Raw genomic sequence first — 24828 nt, forward strand, 5'->3', positions numbered from 1 at the left:
CAATCAGCTTCTATCTTCAGCTTGTTCAGCTTTTAAAATGAAGGCCCCTTGAACCGCTTTAGGAAAAGGGAGCCTTGACTGATGGAAGCATTACTTACAGTGGGAGTTGATCTAAATCAAGGAGGTGAAGTAGCTCTGTTAGGATTGGCTACCATGACAGGAGGTGGTGGGGCGGAACCCAAACTCTAGAAAATGTACACTGAGGCCCAGATTCTCGTACGAGTGACGCCGGCGTATCTCCAGATACGTTGTCGTAACTCTGAGTTTGAGGCGTTGTATATTCATAGAATCAGTTACGCATAGATTTGTATTAGATCCGACCGGCGTAAGTCTTACGCCGTCGTATCTAAGTTGCATATTTACGCTGGCCGCTAGGTGGCACTTACGTCGATTTACGCGTCGAGCTAGATATGCCGATTCTCAAACGTACGTGCGACTGGCGCATTTTTTTACGTCGTTTGCGTAAGGCTTTTTTCGGCGTATAGTTACCCCTGCTCTATGAGGCGTACCAATGTTAGGTATGGACGTCGGAACAGCGTAAAATTTTTCACGTTTTACGTCGTTTGCGTAAGTCGTCCGTGAATGGGGCTGGACGTAAGTTACATTCACGTCGACTAGGCATTGAGCGGGCGCAATTTAATTTGAAAAATCGACGTGATACTGAGCATGCGTGCGCATGCGCCATTAGTTAAAAACGTCAATCACGTCGGGTCTTGATACATTAACATAAAACCCGCCCACACTAGCCTAGTTTGAATTACGCGGGCTTACGCTGTATCAGATACACTACGCTTAGAGTGGAAAATGTTTCTGAATACGGGACCTGCCGCTCAAAGTTATGGCGGCGAAGTGTATCTGAGATACACTACGCCCGCCTAAAGATAGGCGTTTTTTAGTGAATCTGGGCCTGAGACACGTCCCTCTGACATGAGGAGATTCAGCTGACAGAATTGTTGCCCGCCTACCCACCCGATTCAATGTTTTGTCACACGTTGCTGTAATGGGCGATGCCCTCAAGTTAAATTCTGGGGTCAGTCTAATGCCTGTCTGCCACTGATGGTAAGGACAGGCCTCTTAGACATTGGGGGTTATTCACTAAAGGAAAATCCACATTGCACTACAAGTGCACTTGGAAATGCAGTCGCTTTAGATCCAAAGGGGGACATGCAAGGAAAATAAAAAACAGCATTTTAGCTTGCACATGATTGCTGCTTGGGGCCGATCGATTCAAATATTCTGGATGATGGCATTTTGTTATTATACGTATTAGCTTTAACTGAGGCCATACTCTTGTTAGCTATGAAAAGACACATATAAGGAGAGACAAGAAAGCTGCGAACCCCAAGATTGAATATTGTAGAAAAAGGAAAATTTCCCCAAGGGGCTTTGGACAGCAAGAATATTAAAATGTAGAGATGTAATTAAGTAAAACATGGTTTATTAAATGGTTGTCAATGACATACAAATTAAATACAATAACAATTAAAAGAGAACCCTTTCCGGATCAGGTGATACAATACAGATTCCACAATATTTGAAACAATATTTGAAACAATTATATGCAACATTATGCTGCGTGGTGTGCGTGCCCCGACGCGTTTCGACCTGTAAGTGGTCTCTTCAGGGGGATAATTGATTCTACAAAAATACACATTACGTAAGTTTGAGATAAAAAAAAAAACATATTAATATATATCACATAAAATGACCAGAAAGGAATTTTACCGTTAACAGATAGGATGGGTGTTCTCATAGCCAGAAATGAAAAAGGCTGTTAGGAAGTTCAAGGGGAGCCTCACGAGCGCCACCCACAAACCCAGGGGGGAGGAAGGAAGAACACACCCCACAGGGGGGTTACAAGGAACAGCACAGTAAACGCCCTCCGAAGACCAGGGGAGCCGATGCCTGTAATGAGCACCCAAAGGGTTAACCATATATAGTTGAGAGGGATTGAATATATTAAATCGTAGCATATTATGCTAGAGTATACAATTATCTATGAGTATTTATAAGGCGTATATGTAAAAGAGGGACTGGCAAACAAATTCATAAAGTTGTCCGAAAAAATGAGTTGGATCTACACATTGATACCCAATAAGGTCTTGTTCTGTTAATTGGTTGTATGAGCATATGCTTCTCAGCAGTGATGAAAGCTATGAGCTGATTGGTTGCCATGCACTGCCGCTCCACATTCTGTCTGCTCTAGTTTTGATAAATTCCCCTAAGGGCTCATTGAGACAGGCACTGAGACAGGTCCTGTATGCTGAGCCACTTTTTGCTGCACCTGCATCCACCAGAGAGCTTCACCTATAGAAATGGTTGCACCAATCCGAATGCAGACACTGCATCCCTTTCTGTCTGCATGTCAAATTTTGACATTTGACTATGTCCATGCAGATGCTGCGTCCCAATTAACTTTGACTGGACTGCCTGCACAGGGATGCACAGAACACCAAGTATTCCCACGTTGTATACAGCCATCACACTGGGCATGGATACATATCCTCCATGATGTGAATGAGGCCTAATTATGATGTGGTTCAGATAGCAGGACAGAGGAGATGCGTAATTAAAAGAGAAGTATGGGATTTTTTTTTTAATTTTTTTATTTACCTAGATGGATGCTGCATCTGTCCCCCGCCAGATCTAAGACTGAGAACTGAGCAATCATACACCGCTAATCACTCGGTTCTCAGTGCTCCCCCCCCCCCCACAGTCCAGGGCTTTCTCTGCACTCCCCTCCTAGTCCAAGGCCTCCTCTATGTAGTGATCTCATAAATGCAATCCAATAAATGTAGTGATATAGATGTATAGTATGATGACTATAAATTACGTTGTTTCGCAGCAACACAGGTTCTCCAGAGAACGCAATTTTAATTAACTTCCAATAACATACAAAGTCCAAAGTCCACAGACGATACAAATCCAACAGAGTATATCATTCCTAGACATGTGCCATATTTCTCTGTGAAGACCAGACTGAATGCCAGCTTGACTGTCTCAAAAGCTGGTCTCACACTGGAGGGAGTGGTTCTTCCAGGTCAACCAACTGTTTCCCTGAATGAAAACCCCCAAGTCTAATTACCATCAATAAATACTTCCTTATGTATGTAAGGAAGTATCAGGCCATCTCACACACCTAGGTAATCTTAGATAAGATTAAGGCCCCGTACACACCAGAGAATATCCGCTGGAAACGGTCTGCCGGACCGTTTCCAGCGGATAAATCCTCTGGCGGATTTGGATCTGATGGCTGTACACACCATCAGATCGAAATCCGCACGTAATACATCCGCGGTGACGTGTCGCGCCGTCGCCGCGACGATGATGCGGCGACGTGCGCGATGCTGGAAGGTAACTACTTCCACGCATGAGTCGAATCATTACGATGCATGCGAGGGATGGGAGCGGACGGATTGATCCGGTGAGTCTGTACAGACGACCGGATCAATCCGCTGGACACGATTCAAGCGGATAGATTTCTTAGCATGCTAAGAAATTTATATCCGCTTGAAATCGATCGGCTTGACGAATCTCTGCAGAAAAATATCCGCTAGGCCGTACAGACGACCGGATTTGTCCGCTGGAACTGATCCGCGGATCAATCCCAGCGGATAGATCCGGTCGTCTGTACGAGGCCTAACACATCAAAGGGTCCTCAGCTGTTCCTTTGATTTGTGTTTGACCACTAACCCTTTTGGTCGGCAAACACCTTTTTATGTGTAACCTTGAATGCCTGTATGTATATCATGCCATACATATAACACAATATTTTAAATACCTACACATCTATATTAATATTACAACACTCTACAGCCCCCTCGCCCCAAGTTCAGGGCCTTCTCTGCACCTTACCCTCCGAATCCAGTGTAACAATTCGGCTCTAAGCAGAAGATGTGAGCAATCACATGACTGCTGATCATTCAGATCTTGTTCTGCTTGAGTGAAGAGCAGTGGCTGTCAGTCGCCGGCTCTTTGCTCTGCTCCTCCTGCACTTACTGGAGAGCCAAGCTGGGAAGGGGTAAGTGCAACAGGCTTTGGCTCTTGGCTGCATGCTGGCTCTGCCTCTGCCACGCCAGCTGCCAGCGGGCTTTAGCCCACTATGACTCTGTGACTCTTGCTTACAAAAAATCTAAAGTGAATGCACTCCTGTAACCCACAAGAGAAGTATGGCCAAAATGCTTTTTCCATACTTGAAGTGGACCTTCAGTCATTTTTTCAACATTCCATCTATTAAATCTTCTGCCCTTGTTTTTATAACTTTTGATTGTAAATTTTGTTCTGCCAGTAAATACCTTATACAGCCCACTTACTGTTTCCTGTCTGGTCATTAGTCTTGGCTTATGACATCATGCACAGCTCTCTCTCTCTCTCTCACTTTTGTGAGAGTTTACCAAGTAAGGTAGGGGGGTGAGTCATAAGAGGGGCAATGAAAGCTGCAGAGCTGGAGGTGCCTCTGTGTGTGTGTGTAAATCCAGGAAGTGAACAGGCAGCAGCTTCAGCTGCCCACAGTTAAAATGAAGGCAGACAGACTCAGTGGAGGGAGATTTCTGCAGCATATTTGTCAAGTACAGAATCGCAGTATATATAAAATAATATGCAAAGTGGTTGGAGGGAAGCTTCAGAATGGCAAAGATGTTTTTTATTACAAATTATTTGAGAAGACTGCAATTCCTCTTTAAGGGGTTACACATTATGTCATATTTAAACAGGCTGTGCTGACTATCTTGAAAGCATGCAGGGGAGTCTTTATTATTGATCTTTTTTTTTTTTTGTATCACTCCCCAGGTGAGCAAGATTGTGGTGATCAATGGATCTGTCCCCTAAATGTAAGCTGTGACCAAAAATCCAAATGTCACTGCAAAAGAGGATTCTGCAGATGCAAAAAAAATGGTCTGCTCTACTGCAGAGGTAGGTATGTGTGCCAATGCGCCACGACATTCGACTACAGAAACCCAATTCAGCTTTATGTCTACAAATTATCAATTCACAGCAACATCTTTTTACATTGGGCCTCACTGAAAAAAAATTGAAATAAAAACTGTCTGTATTGTATAATTTTGCCTGTCATTGCCATTGTCCAGCTGTCGTTTGCCCAAGCACAGGAAATAATCTCTAAAAAAACATTCATGTGAGAGGAATTATTAGGAAATGTCAGATTTGTTCCAGTGTCTCAAGCACTGATAATGTTAAAGCGTAACTCCATTTTTGTTGAAAAAATAACATTCCGCTCTGGGTGATCTATGTACATTACAAGGATTATAACAGCCTTTGTTGCAGATTCCTACCTTTTGTTATTCTGAAAAAATCACTGTTTGTTCCTCTGGGCCTCTGTGACAAGTGAGTCTAATGGGAGTGGTTTCATAATTATCAGTCAGCTGTGCAGCTGCAGAGCACTAATGAGGAAATCTACTGGGCCTGCTTCCCTTTGGACATGATTTTCTATTGAAAGTATCTCAAAAAATGAAATTTTTGTTGCAGGGGATGCAACAAAAATGGCAGACTTCTTGGAAAATCAGCCAGCCAATCACAGAAGCAGGAAATTTCTGGGGGGGGGGGGGGGCGTTCTATACACATTCTGTGCACAGAACACCTCCAGGTAGCCATATTGCAATGAATTTTTATTTTTAGAAAATTACAGCGGCTGCAGATTGAAAAGGAAAGATCATTTTTTATAACATTTAATTGCAATATGACTTGTGTCACAATTGTATATGCTATATTATTTTTTCTTTATTTGCTTTTTTTCCAAAAGTGGAGTTACCCTTTGTAGTTACAAGGGGCCAGATCCACATACATGTAGAACGGCGCAGCGTATCAGAGATACACTACGCCGCCGTACCTTACCTGGCGCATTTTCGAATCCTCAGCGAGTTTGCGCCGTAAGTTACGGCGGCGTAGTGTATTTCTGGCGGTGTATTTCAAATTGGGCGGGTTGGGGGCGGGTTTCATTTAAATGAAGCGCGTCCCCGCGCCGAATGAAATGCGCATGAGTCGTTCCTAAATTACCCGCCGTGCATTGCGCTAAATGACTTTGCAACGACGTAATTTTTCGAACTTAGACGTGAGTTACGTCCATCCCTATTCACGGACGACTTACGCAAAAAAAAAATATTCAAATTTCGACGCGGGAACGATGGCCATACTTAACATGGCAATTCTATGTATACGCCGAAAAATACCAGCTTTAACTATACGCCGGAAAAAGCCGACTACAGACGACGTTTGAAAATGCGACGGCCGCGCGTACGTTCGTGGATCGTCGTAAATCGCTAATTTGCATACCCGACATGGAAAACGCCACCCAGCGGATGCCGAAGTATTGCATCTTAGATCCGAAGGCGTACGAAGACGTACACCTGTCGGATCTAACCCAGAAGCCGTCGTATCTTGTTTTGAGGATTCAAAACAACGATACGATTGAAAGTACACAGGCGTGTCAGTAGATACGCCGGCGTACTTCGTCTGTGGATCTGGCCCAAGGCCTAGAACAAATGTGTGCTAATTAGGAGTTTTGACTTCGCTATCACTTTATTGGCTGCATGCTTGTTTTGGGGAATGGAAAATACTGAAGACACACGATCGGTTTGTCTGATGAAAACGGTCTGATGGACTGTTTTCATCAGACTAACCGATCGTGTGTGGGCCCCATCGGTTTTTTATCCATCGGTTAAAAAACTAGGAACTTGTTTTAAAATTATCTGATGGTTAACTAACCGATAGAAAAAGAACGATCATCTGTGGGCACGTCCATCGGTTAAAAATCCACGCATGCTCAGAATCAAGTCGACGCATGCTTGAAAGCATTGAACTTCATTTTTCTCAGCACGTCGTTGTGTTTTACATCACCGCATTCTGACACGATCGTTTTTTTATCCGATGGTGTGTAGGCACGACTGATGAAAGTCAGCTTCATCGGATATCTGATGAAAAAATCCATCGGTCCGTTTTCATCGAATGAACCGATCGTGTGTACAGGGCGTTACTTATGTTTTATTTCTGCATGACAGGTTTCAGTGCAAAACTCACTAAAACTTTTCTTGGAATGCAGTACTTTTATTCTTCCACAAGATGGTGCTACAATACCATTTCAGGGAGCTTTTAAAAGATCGACAGGGAGGAGACATAAATCTCTGAATTATATCTGGTTTACCACTGTAATTTGAAATGACTTGATAGTAAAATGATCCTTGCTATAATTTTATAAGCGGTATAATCATTTATTTATGAAATATTTAAGATATTGTTAATGCTGTGATCACTCCTCCTTATATACAGGCTAAATTCTCAACTAGAAAAGTTTTCATAATGCTACAGGGAGATCATAATTTTAAGGTCTCAATGGTTGAATGAAGACACCAGTCCTTCCAGTTCAACCTTTGTGGGTATGTGTGTGTGTTTATGTCACCATCATTTCCCAAATTCCTGTATATTGCATTCACTAAGATGCCCATCTAATGCCTTGTACACACGATTGGATTTTCCGTCGGAATAAACTCTGACAGATTTTTCAGACGGAATTCCGTTCAAGCTGTCTTGCATACCCACTGTTACACCAAATTCCGACCGTCAAGAACGCGGTGACGTACAACATTACGACGAGGCGAGAAAAATTAAGTTGAATGATTCTGAGCATACCTCGACTTGATTCTGAGCATGCATGTTTTTTTCTCCCTACAGACGAACGGAATTTACGATATAATTTTTTTCCGTCGGAAAAAAAGAGAACATGTTCTCTTTCTAAATTCCGACGGAAAAAAGTCAGATGGGGCACACACACGGTTGGAATATCCGATGAAAAAATTCCGTCTGACTTTTTCCATCGGAAATTACGATCGTGTGTACAAGCATAAGAGTTTGTTAAATTATTGATGCTCCCCGCTGACAGCACCAACTGTGGAAGAGACTTCCACATCCTACCGCTCTGACAGCAAAGAACCCCCTACCGGTTCAACCACTTCTCGTCACGCTTCATTGAGTGACCATGTATCCACTTAAGTGAGCTGAGACTGAATAGTTTCCTCTCTATGCTATAATCACTATTGAGATATTTGTATGTTGCTATTAACCACTTAAGGACCGCCTCCTGCACATATACGTTGGCAGAATGGCACTGCTGGGCACAAGCACGTACCTGTACGTCCTCTTTAAATGCCCAGCCGTGGGTCGCGGGCTCCCGGTCCGAAACTCCGTGGCCGCGGGACCCGCGTACCCGATCACCGCTGGAGTCCTGTGATCGGTCCCCGAAGCTGAAGAACGAGGAGAGCTGTATGTAAACACAGCTTCCCCGTTCTTCACTGTGGCGTTGTCATTGATCGTGTGTCCCCTGATATAGGGAAACACGATCAATGATGTCACACGTCAAGCCCCGCCCCCCTACAGTTAGAAACACATATGAGGTTACACTTAACCCCTTCAGCGCCCCCTAGTGGTTAACTCCCAAACTGCAATTGTCATTTTCACAGTAAACAATGCATTTTTATAGCATTTTTTGCTGTGAAAATGACTATTGTCCCAAAAATGTGTCAAAATTGTCCGATGTGTCCGCCATAATGTCGCGATCACGAAAAAATCGCTGACTGCCGCTATTATTAGTAAAAAAAAATTGTTAATAAAAATGCGATAAAACTATCCCCTATTTTGTAAACACTATACATTTTGCGCAAACCAATCGATTAAAGCTTATTGCAAGTTTTTTTTACCAAAAATAGGTAGAAGAATATGTATCGGCCTAAACTGAGGAAAAAAAAATGTTTTATATATTTTTGGGGGATATTTATTATAGCAAAAAGGAAAAAATATAGAATTTTTTTTCAAAATTGACGCTCTATTTTTGTTTATAGCGCAAAAAATAAAAACCGCAGAGGTGATCAAATACCACCAAAAGAAATCTCTATTTGTGGGAAAAAAAGGACGCCAATTTTGTTTGAGAACCACGTCGCACGACCACGCAATTGTCAGTTAAAGTGACGCAGTGCCGAATCAAAAAAACTGTCCGGGTCCTTTACCTGCATTTTGGTCCGGGTCTTAAGTGGTTAAAGTGTTGCATAACCCTTTCATGAACAGCGGTCATTAAATGCTAGATACCCAAAACACACTTAGCGGCATTAGTATGTGTCACTTAGCGATCAATCAACAACTCTGTGAACATTTTTATTAAAATATAAATAAATTACATACTAATAAATAGAGATGGGCTAAACACCCCCCTGTTCAGTTTGCACCTAAGCCCCAAACTCTATTAAAGTCTATGGGGACCCGAACATGAAAACTCAAAAGTCCCCTTTTTGAAGGCTTACTGTATATGCAAGTTATTGGCCATAATATTTTATGGGGGCCCGGGTACTGCCTGGGCCCCCCACAAATTGGGGTGTTTGCCGAACGGGTGAACAGGCGATGCTCAGGTCGAACTAACGTCCATTTGCTCAACGCTACTTATAAAATGAATGCTGAACTCTGAGCACAAAAAAATTATAATTTAAATCTATTCCTCAATAGTCACAGAGAATAGAAATCTAGTTTGTGTGCACTAAATGGCCCAGATTCTTAAAGGACTTACGAGGGCGCAGCGCCATGTACGCCGTCGTAAGTCCTAATCCGACCCGTCGTATCTATGCGTCTGATTCTTAGAATCAGTTACGCATAGATATCCATTAGATCCGACAGGCGTAAGTCTCTTACGCCGTCGGATCTTAACTGCATTTTTTTTTGACTGCTAGGTGGCGCTTCCGTCGAATTCTGCATATAATATGCAAATTAGCTAGATGCGCAAATTCCTGAACGTACGCGCGGCCGACGCAGTAAAGTTACGACGTTTACGTTAGGCTTTTCCCGGCGTATAGTTGCCCTTGCTATATGAGGCGCAGCCAATGTTAAGTATGGCCGTCGTTCCCGCGTCGAAATTTGAAAAAGTTACGTTGTTTGCGTAAGTCGTCCGTGAATGGGGCTGGACGTCATTTACGTTTTCACGTCGAAACCAATGACGTCCTTGCGGCGTACTTTGGAGCAATGCACACTGGGAAATTCCACGGACGGCGCATGCACCGTGCCGCAAAAACGTCAATCACGTCGGGTCACAGTAGTTTAACATAAAACACGCCCCCCCCTTCCACATTTGAATTAGGTGGGCTTACGCCGGCCGATTTACGCTACGCCGCCGCAACTTACGGAGCAAGTGCTTTGAGAATACAGCACTTGCCCGTGTAAGTTGCGGCGGCGTAACGTAAATCGGATACGTTACGCCCGCACAATTTTACGCGGCTGTACGTGAATCTGCCCCAATGTCTTTACAAACTGTGATACTCCCTTGTAAATGTAAGAATGACATAATCACTGTGCCTGTACAGAGAGCAGAGCTGTGGGAGGGACCCAGCAGGCTCCGCCCTCTACAGGCTGCCTGCAGAAAACTACAGGAGGGGGCGGAGACAAGACCAGACACCCTTCACAAGGGGAGAGAACAGCAGTGACCGGTCTGTATTAGAGACAGCTTTTCTGGAACCGTTTCTTGCTGGGTCAATGTACAGCTCTGGAAGAACTACACAAAGCTCACCAATAATCACATGCCTCTTGTACTTTGAAAATATTTGCATATCCTGGAGTTCAGTTTTTAATAAATAGTCTGTTAATTAAATCCTCACTATACTATACTATACGGCTTCAGCTATGAATGTGAAATGTGTGTTGAACCAGCCACTTGGAGTCTCCATCAGAATTCCCTGTGATAGGGTGACAACATAGGAGCACCTATTGGAGACAGGTATAGAGCGTTGTCACTTTATAACAGGAAAGGCCTGAAAAAGACCTCCAGGGGAGGATCGCCAGGGATTTTTTATTATGAAAGCTGCAGTTTTAAAATATTTAACATTTCCTTTTAAATAACTTTAACATGTTTAAAATGATTTGAGATTTTAGTGACAGAGTTAACATTGACTTTAGTTTGCCATAATTCTATACAAATAACTCTACATTTTAGATAAAAATGAGTGTAAAGACATACCGTGTGGACAAGGAGCCCAGTGCCACAACACAAAAGGCAGCTACTACTGTGAGTGTTTGAAAAATTATCGCCCCATCAACAAAGTTCAGTTCTGTCCTAAAGAGGGACAAGTTTTTTGCAAAGGTGAGTTATGTGCACAGGAACACACAATGACAAGAGTTAACATACACTATCTTACCAAAAGTATTGGGACGCCTGCCTTCACACAAACATGAATTTTAATGGCATCCCAGTCTGCAGGGTTCAATTTTGAGTTGGCCCACCCTTTGCAGCTATAACAGCTTCAACTCTTCTGGGAAGGCTGTCCACAAGGTTTAGGAGTGTGTCTATGGCAATGTTTGACCATTCTTCCAGAAGCACATTTGTGAGGTCAGACACTGATATGGATGAGAAGGCCTGGCTCGCAGTCTCTGCTCTAATTCATCCCAAAGCTGTTCTATCGGGTTGAGGTCACGACTCTGTGCAGGCCAGTCAGGTTCCTCCACCCCAAACTCGCTCATCCACGACTTTATGCTTTGTTGCACTGGTGCACAGTCATGTTGGAACAGGAAGGGGCCATATCCAAACTGTTCCCACAAAGTTGGGAGCATGAAATTGTCCAAAATGTCTTGGTATGCTGACACCTTAAGAGTTCCCTTCACTGGAACTAAGGGGCCAAGCCCAACCCCTGAAATACAACCCCACACCATAATTCCCCCCCCCCCCCACCAAATGATTTGGACCAGTGCACAAAGCAAAGTCCATAAAGACATAGATGAGTGAGTTTGGGGTGGAGGAACTTGACTGGCCTGCACAGAGTCTTGACCTCAACTTTGAGGGAGGTGCTTTTACTACTTGAAGTCATGGAACGTTGTTCCTGCTTCACACTAACACAGGATCCCTGTCTTCTGTACTGACAGAATGAAAGTCTGCCTTGTTTACATACTGTTGGCAGACTGTCTCCTATCAGAGTACCGAATGATCGGCGCGGCCCGGCAGAAAAATGTTTGTTTGGGTACAGCGTCTCACGACTGCGCAATTGTCAGTTAAAGCGATGTGTCAGGTCAGGAAGGGAGTTAAAGTATATATATATGGGAAAACTTTTTTGTTTAGTTTTGGACAGAGTGGACTGGAGAGGGATTAGAGCACCTGTCAGTTTTTATTGCCGTCTATGCCCCCGTTCAGGAGATTCATCCTCTTTGTACTGCAATTAAATATACACATGCACCTAACACTCTTTCATCTATCTGTAGAGCATAACATAAAGGAAGCGTGTAATATGACTGGTGAACAGCAAAAGAGACTGGAAGAATGCTCCAAGAAGAACCCACAGGTGGGTAGTGTAGGGTTGGTAGTGTGTGCTCATATACGTGTAATGGGAGCCACAGGAGTGGATAACAGTTACAGGACCGGATTTAATATTGATTGGACTCTGGGCCCCCCCATCCGTGCAAGTTTGCTCTCCACCTGCTCTGAGACATACAATAAATAGCAGCTAGACCTAAAATCTGTTTACTGTATCAGATCAGGCAGCGATTGCCTTTGGTTGCCAGAGGGTACAGTGTATCATTATCGCTTACTGACTGGTTGCTAGAGGTAACAGCACACATGTAATGTGTAATGATGTGGGTTAGTATTGGGGAGGGGGTCCTGTGTAATGATTAGGGTAGTATGGGCGAGGGGGTCCTGTGTAATGGTGGGTGTAGTATGGGAGAGGGGGTCCTGTCTTGTGTAATGGTGGGGGTAGTATGAGAAAGGGGGTCTTGTCCTGTGTAATGATTAGGGTAGTATGGGGGAGGGGGCCCTTTACTGTGTAATGGTGGGGGTATATGGGAGAGGGGGTCCTGTCCTGTGTAATGGTGGGGGTATATGGGAGAGGGGGTCCTGTCCTGTGTAATGGTGGGGGTAGTATGAGAGAGGGGGTCCTGTCCTGTGTAATGGTGGGGGTAGTATGAGAGAGGGGGTCCTGTCCTGTGTAATGGTGGGGGTAGTATGGAAGAGGGGGTCCTGTGTAATGTAAGTGCGAAATTGCATGGGGGGGGGGGGTGTTTGCCCAGGGTGCAAACGATATTAAAGACGGCCCTGACTACATGCAGTAAAATTTCCACTATCAATCCTCGATTATACACAAACAAAAACCCACATTCTTCAATTGATAGGAACAAAAGTGATATGGGCCTCTCACATTCCCTTATAAAACAAAAACTCTCAAAGCATGATATTGTAAAAACACTTTTTTTTTTTTTTTTTTTACAAAAACAGCAAAATCCAAGAAAATAGCTTACATGCACATTTGCTATAAGTAGCACAAAAAGAAAGGTTGAAGACAATTTGGCTGCTCTGTGAATTGCTGCTTTACTGGCAGTAGGCTCCACTGCATGAATACCACATGATTTTCTGTACTGGTGTAATGGTGCCACACTTTTGGCAGCCCAATATGTTTCGTCCAGAGTTATATTTTATGGTCTTTCCTAGATATGCCGACTATTGATTTTGTGTCATACTTATACAAGTTATTGGTCTTGCATAGACTAGTAATCATTAAGTGTAACAATTTATGGCTGTAAAGCATTTCACACTGTAAAAAATTACACAGTTTAACGCCCAATAGACTCCTCAGTTTTCATTAGCTAAATGCATCCCAAATGCATCAAAATAAAAATCCTTGCATTTCCTTTTCTTGTAGAAAAGCCTGTCCTCTGCCAGCCTGTTGCAGAGTAGAATAGGACCCTTGCTCTATGTGAGGAAGCAGTGATGTTTTTCAGAGGTCATACACAGCTCTTCTGAATCAGAACCAGAGCTCTCCAGTGAGCGGGGAACAAAAGCTTAGCTGACTGCTGGTTATAGGTTTGACTCAGTTTGGGGTTTGTTTGACCTGTAGCCCTGTCCCCCGGAGGGGGGGGGCTGTTTGAAAAAACCCAGGTCTCCCTTACTTGTTAAGAGGCTGCCAGGCCTAGATACCAGTTCCAAAGCACACAAACAAACACAGACTCAGTCTAGGGGTTGTCTTTTTGTAGTTGTATTGCAGTAATACAACAGGAGAGAGGGATGTGGGGCAGAGGGAGAACCAGTCCATCTAAGACTCTGTAAAAACAATCACAGTTCTTGAAGCTATCCTCTAGGCAAAGATCCAACTCATAATGTCTGGGGACAACTGTCTCCAACCAGCTTCCCTACAAAACTTTTCAGTGCGAGGGGATCCTTTTCCCAGCCCAGCTTCAAAAGGTAGTGTCCTCCAGCAGATGTCTTTTGGGCTCTCAGCTAAGTAAATGATGAGACCTAAAAGTAACAGATCTTCAGGACCAAAGGCTGCATCACAGGGGCACCCCCCCCCCCCCAGGAAAAGAGCACTGTGAACAGACCTTCCCAAACATTTATCTTCTCCCTAGCCACCTTCTGGGTGCACCCTCAAAGGGAGGGGCTAAGGTCAGATAAAAATGAATAAAATGGTGGCTGCCCCTTCTAATCTACTTCTGGAAGCTATTTGCAGAATAAGGGAAGAGTAATCAAATATCAGGCTTAGGCTCGGTTCACATTGCAGCAACTTGGAATCCGACTTGTGAGGATTTCGCATGACATGTGAAATTCCATGTTAGTGAATAAAAGCCTTAAGTCTTAATTAGCACTACTGAAGTCACTCCAACTTCATAAAAGTTTCCTGTACTATTTCAAGGAGACTTCTATTGTATTTCTATTCTCTTCTATTCTATACTTCTATCAAAGTAGTACTCAAGTCGCCAGCAATTCCCCTGACAAAGTCATACTGCAGTGTGAACCAAGCCTTTGGGATAGACTTGACCATACCTGGAAAATACATTGCTGCTCCACTAAGTACAGCAGAGCCAAAAAACTACATTTAGCCAGCCTAGGGCAGGGTGTTACAGACCTATGCAGAGAGACCCTGCTTCCCCCAAAGAAATCAAGGGTCCTTTTCTGCAGCAGGCTTTTCTACTTAGGCTGCTTTAGAACAACAACAATCTATAAAACACTGAACACCTTTAGTTTTGATATACAGTTCCTTGAAAAAGTATTCATACCTCTTGAAATTTTCCACATTTTGTTAAATTACAACCAAAAATTGTAATGTATTTTATTGGGATTTTATGTGATAGACCAACACAAAGTGGCACATAATTGTGAAGTGGAAGGAAAATGATAAATTATTTTTCAATTTTTTTACAAATAAATATCTGAAAAGTGTGGTGTGCATTTGTGTTCAGCCCCTCTTACTCTGATACCCCTAACTAAAATCTAGTGGAACCAATTGTCTTCAGAAGTCACCTAATTAGTAAATAGAGTCCACCTGTGTGTAATTTAATCTCAGTATAAATACAGCTGTTCTTTGAAGCCCTGTAAAGGTTTGTTAGAGAACCTTAGTGAACAAACAGCATCATGGAGGCCAAGGAAAATACCAGACATGTCAAGGATAAAGTTGTGGAGAAGTTTAAAGCAGGGTTAGGTTATAAAAAAATATCCCAAGCTTTGAACATCTCACAGAGCACTGTTCAACCCATCATCGGAAAATAGAAAGAGTATGGCACAACTGCAAACCTACCAAGACATGGCTGTCCACCTAAACTGACAGGCCGGACAAGGAGAGCATTAATCAGAGAATCAGCCAAGAGGCCCATGACTCTGAAGGAGCTGCAGAGATCCACAGCTCAGGTAGGAGAATCTGTCCACATTCATCCCTTGATGAAGTCACATGGGTTGTGACGTCACACGTAGGGAAGGAAAGGCACTCTGACGTTTACAGACAAGCCCGCCGCTCGTAGGAGACAAGGAGCATTTTTTGTTTGTTTATGTGAGTACCCTGCACTGTTTACTAATAAATGATTATACGATTTTAAAAACCTACTACACCATTGGGAATCCTTTTTCTTATACTTGCCCTGCGGCCGAGAGTCAAAACTAGGTCTGTTAAACCCTATGCCCAGGAGTCAAAGGGAGGAATCACCACCTCAGGTTTTGATCTATATGCAGTTGTCTCATTACCGCAAGGTAAGAGGCCACCTATACTTAAAGCGGGGGTTCACCCAAAAAAAAAGTTTCTAACATTACATGCTCCATTCCGACATTGACTGTACGCTGATTTTTTTTTCTTTTTTTTGCCGTACATACAGTTATATCTTTATTTTCTCCCCCGGCTTCCGGGTAGTGAATCCCGCGGGAGTGGGCGTTCCTATGCACAGGCTAATTGATTGACGTAAGACATAAGCTTCCCCCCAGCCCATACGGCCGCGTCACGAGTTGCCGAAAGAAGCCGGACTGCGAGTCGGCTCTATACGGCGCCTGCGCACCGACATTTGACTTCTTTCGGCAACTCATGACGCGGCTGTATGCGCCGGGGGGAAGCTTATGTCATACGTCAATCAATTAGCCTGTGCATAGGAATGCCCACTCCCGCAGGATTCACTACCTGGAAGCCGGGGGAGAAAATAAAGGTATGTACGGCAAAAAAAAAAAAAAGATCAGCGTACAGTCAATGTCGGAATGGAGCTTAATGTAATGTTAGAAAAATTTTTTTGGGTGCACCCCCGCTTTAAGTGTATTGCTGCATGAAGAGGAGATTGCTATCTCTCCTGCACTTTTTTTTTACCTATACACTGGATTGGCTTGATTGCACGGAGAATAGGATGACTTGTTGCCATCTGCTTACAGCCTGACTTGCAATTTTGCACTTTTGGATGTATATGTCACTGCATCTTTTGGACTTATTTCATATTGCACTGTTTGGACTTTATTATTATATGTTGGCACTAGCCACTTGCAGCATTTGCCACTTTTATTTACACTTTGCACATTGCACCAGAAATAGTTTTTTATGCATTTTTTACATGCGTTTTTATATGCATTTTTTGCGTATTTTTGCATAGTGTATTTTACCATTTGCACTCATTGTTTGTGTTTTTGCACGATTTATTTAGCTAATTTGCACTTGATTGGGTAAGACATCCACAAGACATTACCCAGCACATAGTAACTATATCCACTTGTTTTACTTAAGCATGCCATGCACCATGGTATTTCATTTATATCAGGAGTATACTTTAGCATGCTATGCACTGTTTTTTACCTTTATATTGAGAGTGTATTGTTATATTTATGCATCTAGGTTTTGCACTTTAACTATTAGGATTAGTACAGCCTTTTATCAGGAGTTACCTCCTTGTTTGACCTTTTCATATTAGCCTATTGGCATTATACCTTTTAGGAACAGCGCAGCACCACCCCCATTTTATTTTGTCCACAGGACAACTATTAGTCTTGCCCTTCACAAATCTGGCCTTTATGGAAGAGGGACGAGAATAAAGCCAGTGTTGAAAGAAATCCATAAGAAGTTCCATTTGCAGTTTGCGAGAAGCCATGCGGGGACACAGCAAACATGTGAAAGAAGGTGCTTTGGTCAGATAAGACCAAAATTTTACTTTTTAGCCTAAAAGCAAAACGCTGTGTGTGGCAGAAAACTAACACTACACATAACCCTGAACACACCATCCCCACTGTGAAACATGATGGTGGCAGCTTCAAGTTGTGGGGATGATTTTCTTTAGCAGTGACAGGGAAGCTGGTCAGAGTTGATGGGAAGATGGATGGAGGGCAATACAGGGCAATCTTAGAAGAAAACCTGTTAGACTGGAGCGAAGGTTCACCTTCCAGCAGCACAATGACCCTAAACATACAGCCAGAGCTACAATGGAATGGTTTAGATTATGGTTGTCCCGATACCACTTTTTTAAGACCGAGTACAAGTACCGATACATTTTTTCAAGTACTCGCCGATACCGATTACCGATACTTTTTTTAATGTCATGTGACCCACTGATAGATGGCACTGGCTGATGGACACTCAAAGGTGGCACTGACTGATGGCTGGCAGTGGCACTGATGGATGGGCACTGATAGTTGGCACTGATAATGCAGCACTGATGAGCACTGATAGGTGGCACGCCGGATAGCTGGCACTGAAAGATGACACTGATAGGTGGCACGGATGGCTGCCACTGAAAGATAGCACTGATAGGTGGCACGCACTGAAAGATGGGACTGATAGGTGGCACGCACTGATGGCTGGCACTGATAGGTGGCACTCACTGAAAGATGGCACTGATAGGTGGCACGCACTGATGGCTGGCACCGAAATATAGCACAGATATGTGGCAATGATGGGCACAGATTGGTGGTAATAATGGGCACAGATGAAGTGCCACTTATAAGGCTACACTGATGTGTGACACTGATAGGCGGCAATGATGGGAACAGATAGGCGGCAATGATGGGCACAGATGAAGTGGCACTTATAGGGCTGCATTGATGTGTGGCACAGATAGGCGGCAATGATGGACACAGATAGGTGGCACTGATAAGGGGGAGGGCATTGATATAAGGTGGGCTGTGAGCAAATGGGGGTCTCCAATGGGGGTGCTGCTGATCTAATGGTTGGTTACCACACATTATATCAGCAGTCAGTACCCCCTCTTAGATACCCCCATTAGCTCAAAGCCTCTCCCCCTTCCTTAGAGACTTTCAGAGACTTATACCAGTGGGCCCTGCCCTCCTTAAGACATCATTCACGTCTTACCAGCGTGACCCGGGAGCCACTGCAAGGGGGGAAGAGTGAGAGTCGAGCTAGGGTAGGGGAGGGGGGCAGAGACGCTCTTGGGCTATGCAGACAGTTAGTGTGTCTCTGTGAACAGATCGGCAGGTTATATTACTCACATGCACACTGTTCACCGCAGCGCCGGCAGCACTTTCTTCCTCTCCTTCTGAACCGCTGAATGATGTCACGACGGGGCCGGCACTGGAATGCATCTGTCGGGCGGGGAAGAGAATATGCCGGGTGCAGGAGTGCACACCGCAGCCATCTCTGTACAGTGAGGGATTTCCCCTGCGCGCCCGCTGACTCAGGGGGGCTGAATACAAATGCCAAATGTCAAATTTTTCAAAAAATGTTCTTAAACATTTTGAAAACCATTTAGCATTTTCCTTCCACTTCACAATTATGTGCCACTTTGTGTTGGTCTATCACATAAAATCCTAATAAAATACTTTTATATTTTTGGTTGTAATATGACAAAATGTGGAAAATTTCAAGGGGTGTGAATACTTTTTCAAGGCACTGTACCTGAAAATTATTTAGCTGATTTACACTAAGCATTCAATTGGGCTTCGTATCTCACTGTTAGTAAATAAAGGTGTCAAGTTTTCAGAACATACAAACAGGTCTTATGGATATTATTCATTTTTGTCTCTTAGGAATTCTTATACTGTGCCCAATAATTATAAGCCATGACCATAATAATGAGTATCTCTAATGCCCTGTACACACGACCGGTTTTCCGGTCGGAAAAAAACTCTGACGGTTTTTCTGACAGAGTTCCGCTCAAGCTGTCTTGCATACACACGGTCACACTAAAATCGGACCGTCAAGAACGCAGTGACGTAAAATACTGCGTCGAGCCGAGAAAATGAAATTCTATGCTTCGAAGCATGTGTCGAATTGTTTCCGAGCATGCATGTTTTTTTAGCTCTGTCGGAATTGCATCCAGATGAATGGAAATTCTGATAGAAATTTTGTTATCTATCTAATTCCGTCTGAATTTCCGACGGAAAAAGTCTGATGGGGCATACACACGGACGGAATATGCAAAGAAAATCATCCGTTTGACTTTCTCCGTCTGAAATTCCGCTTGTGTGTACAAGGCATAAATCATTTTTTTATCTCTTTAGCTTTATTTAGTTACTACTATATATTACACTTTGTTAATTCTTTGCAATGTAACCTAAATAACAAACTGTTTCTCCTTTTTTCTACCTGCCACAATTGATATTTTCTATCTTCCAGGACCCAATCTGCTCTATTCTCCAGGCATCTTTTAATTTTTTTAATTTATCCTGCCAAGCAAGTGAGAACAAGCCCTCTGATAATGTAAGAAATAATCTGTTACATGCTATGCATTGTTCTAGAGAAGGTAGATGAAGGTTACATTTTAAGTCAATGCTTAGTCTAGCGACTTCAATTACCCACCAGCTTGGTAAGCCTTCAAGGAAAGCTCCGCACAGCACCATCACATTCCTTTTTTGGGCTGCGTGTCAAGTCACAGGGTCACTTTTACCATAAGTATCCTTCACACATTAAGTGACAGGCTTGACATTATTGTTTGAGTATGACTGCGCAAAATGTTTCAGTTATTGGTTTAATTTGGTTTGCTGTATCATACAGTAGAGCTTTGCAATAAATAAACTCACCCCAAAGCTCAAACACCAGGTACCAGTCACTGTGTTCATTCACAAAGGTAAGGGGTCGGTAAATGACATTATCACTTCCCCCACTAATCCTGAAACATCATCTGTGTTTGCCCACAGCAGCAGCCGTAGGAGAGGAGAAAATCTGGCAGCCCTGCAGTAAGAACCACACAGGGTGATTAGGGTGTGCCTGGGCACACCTGGCACACCCTGTGCGCACGCCTATGACTCTAATAGAGATACCTCCTATATCACTAACCACAATGGGTTGCAGTGGTGGCCCGTTCATAGGGGGCACACGGGTGCCACCCCCCCCATCCATGTGTCCGTCCCCCTGATCTACATACAGGGCTACGGATGCATGGACTTCAATCAGGGTTTTTTTAAGCACGTGATTAGAGCCTCTATTAGGCTTCAAAATAGTGTGGGCTCGGGGTGCAGATCGGTACCCGATTGGCTGAAAGGAGATCAGATTGGCCGTTAGGAGGAGGAGACGCAGGGGAAGTGAGGAAGCAGCAGCCCACAGCCCAGAGAAAAGCCACCGGCTTCGCCGCCTGCGAGATGCACTCCCATGAGTGCCCCTACTACTGACTGACTGACCCGGGGGTTGCCAACCGTGACTCTGCCAGCCCGGGGGTGGCTTTGGGATCTCCACCCGGCACTGATGGGTTGTCATGACTCCTGCCAAGGTGATAGTTGGCTTATACCTCTAATTCCACGTGCACACGACCGGTATTTCCTTCGGAATAAACTCAGACGGGTTTTTACAACGGAATTCCGCTCAAGCTGTCTTGCATATACATGAAAAAAACAACACAGTCCTGATTGGATAGATTGTTAGCAGCGCAGCCATTGGCTGCTCGCATTTAAATTTAATGATGCGGTACCCAAGGACGGATCTGAGTCCTGTAGTCTGTCTGGACGCAGCAGCAGGACACGGGAGCGCGCCCGCATGGGTTCCCCCGAAGGAGAGCACTTCTCGGATGGGGCACTCGAGAAGAGGAGGTGCCAGGAGCGCCGCTGAGGGACCTCAGAAGAGGAGGACTGGGGGCCACTCTGTGCAAAACCAAATGCACAGAGGGGGTAAGTATGACATGTTTGTTTTTTGTTTTTAAAAGGAAGGTTTAGTTATCCTTTAAGTAACATTTCAAGATCTTGTTCGTTCCCCAGCTGGTGATGGACAGTGATCGGAGATGCAACCGTTTGATAAGCTTATCTCTCCCCTCTTCTCAGCATGCACCTTCTTAGCACATGAGCATTGAAGCACACCTAATTAGCACATTGTGCTACTTATCTCTGTCCTACTCTGAGAAGCTAAGTTAAATGTGGGTCTAGGGAGACCACGTGTCCCGGCCTGCCCGGGATTATCCCGTAATTTAAATTTGAGTCCCGTGTCCCGGACACCTTCAATCCGGGACAATACATTGTCCCGGAATGAAAAAAGGACTGGCTGCCAGCCTGCGACAGTGCCACTGTAATAAAATATTGCCACACTCACTGGTTGCTACGGCCGCCCCGCTTGGCGTGTAGCAACCAGTGACGTCACATGCAGAGAGGGCAAAGGGAGGCGGCCCGCCGAGAGAACAGGCCTTTACCAGTACTGCCTCCGAACCCCGCCCCCGGCCGCGGCAGCAGCAGCAGAGAGAGCAGCATCGCATTCGCAAGTCACTCACGTCACATCACCGCTGAATCCGAGTCCTCCGACCAGACCTTAACCTCCAGTCCAGTGGCCTCTCGGCGCCGGCGCCGCGGGCGGCGGCATTCTGCAGTGCCTTAGATCCACCGGCTCGGCTGAGCCTCAGCTGTCCCCGGTCGGTCCCGACTCCCGACCTCCCGCTCCCGCAGTGCATTTCAGGCTGCAACCTGTGCCTGCACAACATCCGACCTCCGACTCCCGCCCGAGCAGCCCAACTGCCTGCAGGACCAGGGAAAAAAGAAGACCAACCCTGGCTGAAGTCTGCCCTACGAGACCAGAGTGACAGAGTCCAGATTAAAAGGTTAGCAGAGCAAATGAAACCGGAGCAGATGATCAGGTGACAAATAGCTTCTGATGGGGCACAGTGTCACAGTCACGGCAATTGATGGGCACATTCACACTGGCACTGGCAGCATTTGATCATGGGGCACAGTAGTGGTAATTGATTGGCACACTGGCACTCTGATGGGGCACAGTAGCGACAATTGATGGACACACTGGCACTCTGATGGGGCATTGTAGCAACAATTGATCGGCACAATGGCAGCATCTAATGGGGCACAGTAGTGGCAATTGATCGGCACACAGGCATAATCTGATGGGGCACAGTAGCAGTAATTGATCGATACGCTGGCAGCATCTGATGGGGCACAGTAGCGGAAATTGATCGGCACACTGGCAGCATCTGATGGGGCACAGTAGCAGCAATTGTTCGGCACACTGGCAGCATTTGATGGGGCACAGTAGCTGTAATTGATAGGACAACTGGCAGCATTTGATGGGGCACACTAGCGGCAATTGATGGGCACAGTGTCAGCAATTGATGAGTACAGTCGCTACGTTTGATGGCACAGTGGCGTCAATTTATGGGCACAGTAGCTGCTTTAATGGGCACAGTGGCTGCCATTGATGTTTTTTTTCAGTTTTTTTGCACCCCCCCAACAAAAATTTGGAGCACCACCTGCCACTGCTTTGCCACACTTGTCAGCCTAATTTATTACTGTCCCCCACTTATCAGCTTCATGTATTACTGTCCCCCACTTATCAGCTTCATGTATTACTCTCACAGTAATACACAAAGCCGACAAGTGGGGTTCGGGGCGACAGTAATACATGTAGCTGACAAGTGGGGGACAGTAATATATGAAGCTGACAAGTGGGGGCAGTAATACATGTAGCTGACAAGTGGGGGGCAGTAATACATGTAGCTGACAAGTGGGGGGCAGTAATACATGTAGCTGACAAGTGGGGGCAGTAATACATGTAGTTGACAAGTGGAAAATTTGAAGGTGATACAGGGGAACAACCACTGAGGGGACAATAATAAAGAATGTGACACAAGTGGGGGACAGTAAGGAAGAGGAAGGTGACACAAATGGGGGACAGTAATGGAGAAGAAGGTGACACATGTGGGGCGCAGTAGCAAAGAAGGTGACACATGTGGGGGACAGTAATGAAGAAGGTGAAACAATTGGGGGACAGTAATGAAGACGAAGGTGACACAAGTTGGGGACAGTAATGAAGAAGGTGGCACAAGTTGGGGACAGTAATGAAGAAGGTGGCACAAGTTGGGGACAGTAATGAAGAAGGTGAAACAAGTGGGGGGGGCAGTAACGAAGAAGAAGACGAAGAAGAAGAAGAAGAAGGTGACACACGTGGGGGACAGTAATGAGGAAGAAGGTGACAAAAGTTGGGGTCAGTAATGAAGAAAAAGAAGGTGACACACGTGGGGGGCAGTAATGAAGAAGAAGGTGAAACAATTGGGGGACAGTAATGAAGAAGGTGACACAAGTTGGGGACAGTAATGAAGAAGAAGGTGACACAAGTTGGGGACAGTAATGAAGGTGGCACAAGTTGGGGACAGTAATGAAGAAGAAGGTGACACAAGTTGGGGACAGTAATGAAGGTGACACAAGTTGGGGACAGTAATGAAGGTGGCACAAGTTGGGGACAGTAATGAAGGTGACACAAGTTGGGGACAGTAATGAAGAAGAAGGTGACACAAGTTGGGGACAGTAATGAAGGAGAAGGTGACACAAGCAGGGGACAGTAAAGAAGCTGACAAGTGAGGGGATATGAAGGTAACACAGGGGAACAACTGAGAGAACAGTAATGAAGGTGACACAGGGAACAGAGGGGATGCTAATAAAGGTGAAACACAGGGAACTGAGAGGACATCGATGAAGGAGACAGAGAGACATGAGGGGACACTAAACAGGGTGAATTTGATAAACTTGCTAGAGTAAGTAAAGTACAAAGGGCCAGATTCACAGTGGAGATACGCAGTCGTATCTCTCAGAGTATCTATGCGGCTGATTCATAGAATCAGTTACGCATAGATAGACCTAAGATCCGACAGGTGTAATTGTTTTACACTGTCGGATCTTAGGATGCAGGATGCACACGCCCATTTAAATTACGCGGGCTTACGCCGGAGGCTGCCAGCGTAGGTTTTCATTGCAAGTGCTCTGTGAATCAGGCACTTGCGATGAAAACTTGCGGCGGTGTAACGTATCTACGATACGTTACGCCGCCGCACATCTACATGAATCTGGCCCAAAGTGACTTTATAAAAAAAAAAACAAAAAAAAACTAAAATATTTTTTTTTGGGGGGGGGGGGCTGGCGTGGGTGCGGGGGGGGGGGGGGGGATGGTTGTCCCTGAATGGCAGTTTGGAAATGTGGTCACCCTAGTGTGTACACTGTCTGTATTAAAAAATAAATACATTTGGTAACGTATTGATGACCATAAAGCTGCATTGATCTTTTATATCTTCCTTGAGCTCAGCTTTAAGGGATGATTTCTTATTGGCTGTGTGTTAATATAGTACACACATCATTGTTGCCTTTTCCACCTTTGTTCTTTCCTTTGATTTGGCTAAGTTTTGCAATGTATGCACTGTAAGGTTTTA

The 24828-nt window shown here is 44.6% G+C and overlaps 1 protein-coding gene across 1 annotated transcript in view; it reads left to right on the plus strand.

Moving 5' to 3' along the window:
- The first annotated feature begins 4792 nt into the window (after positions 1-4792).
- Positions 4793-24828, plus strand: part of LOC120933233 (adhesion G protein-coupled receptor E1-like) — a 74370-nt gene continuing 54334 nt past the window's right edge. Inside the window, exons 1-4 of the mRNA XM_040346328.1 lie at positions 4793-4911; positions 10973-11119; positions 12229-12308; positions 19821-19904. Coding sequence (XP_040202262.1) covers positions 12255-12308; positions 19821-19904 — 138 coding nt within the window. The 5' untranslated portion in view covers positions 4793-4911; positions 10973-11119; positions 12229-12254. The remainder of the gene's footprint in view (positions 4912-10972; positions 11120-12228; positions 12309-19820; positions 19905-24828) is intronic.

The sequence above is a fragment of the Rana temporaria genome, chromosome 3 (assembly GCF_905171775.1).
Source record: "Rana temporaria chromosome 3, aRanTem1.1, whole genome shotgun sequence".
Lineage (NCBI taxonomy): Eukaryota > Metazoa > Chordata > Amphibia > Anura > Ranidae > Rana > Rana temporaria.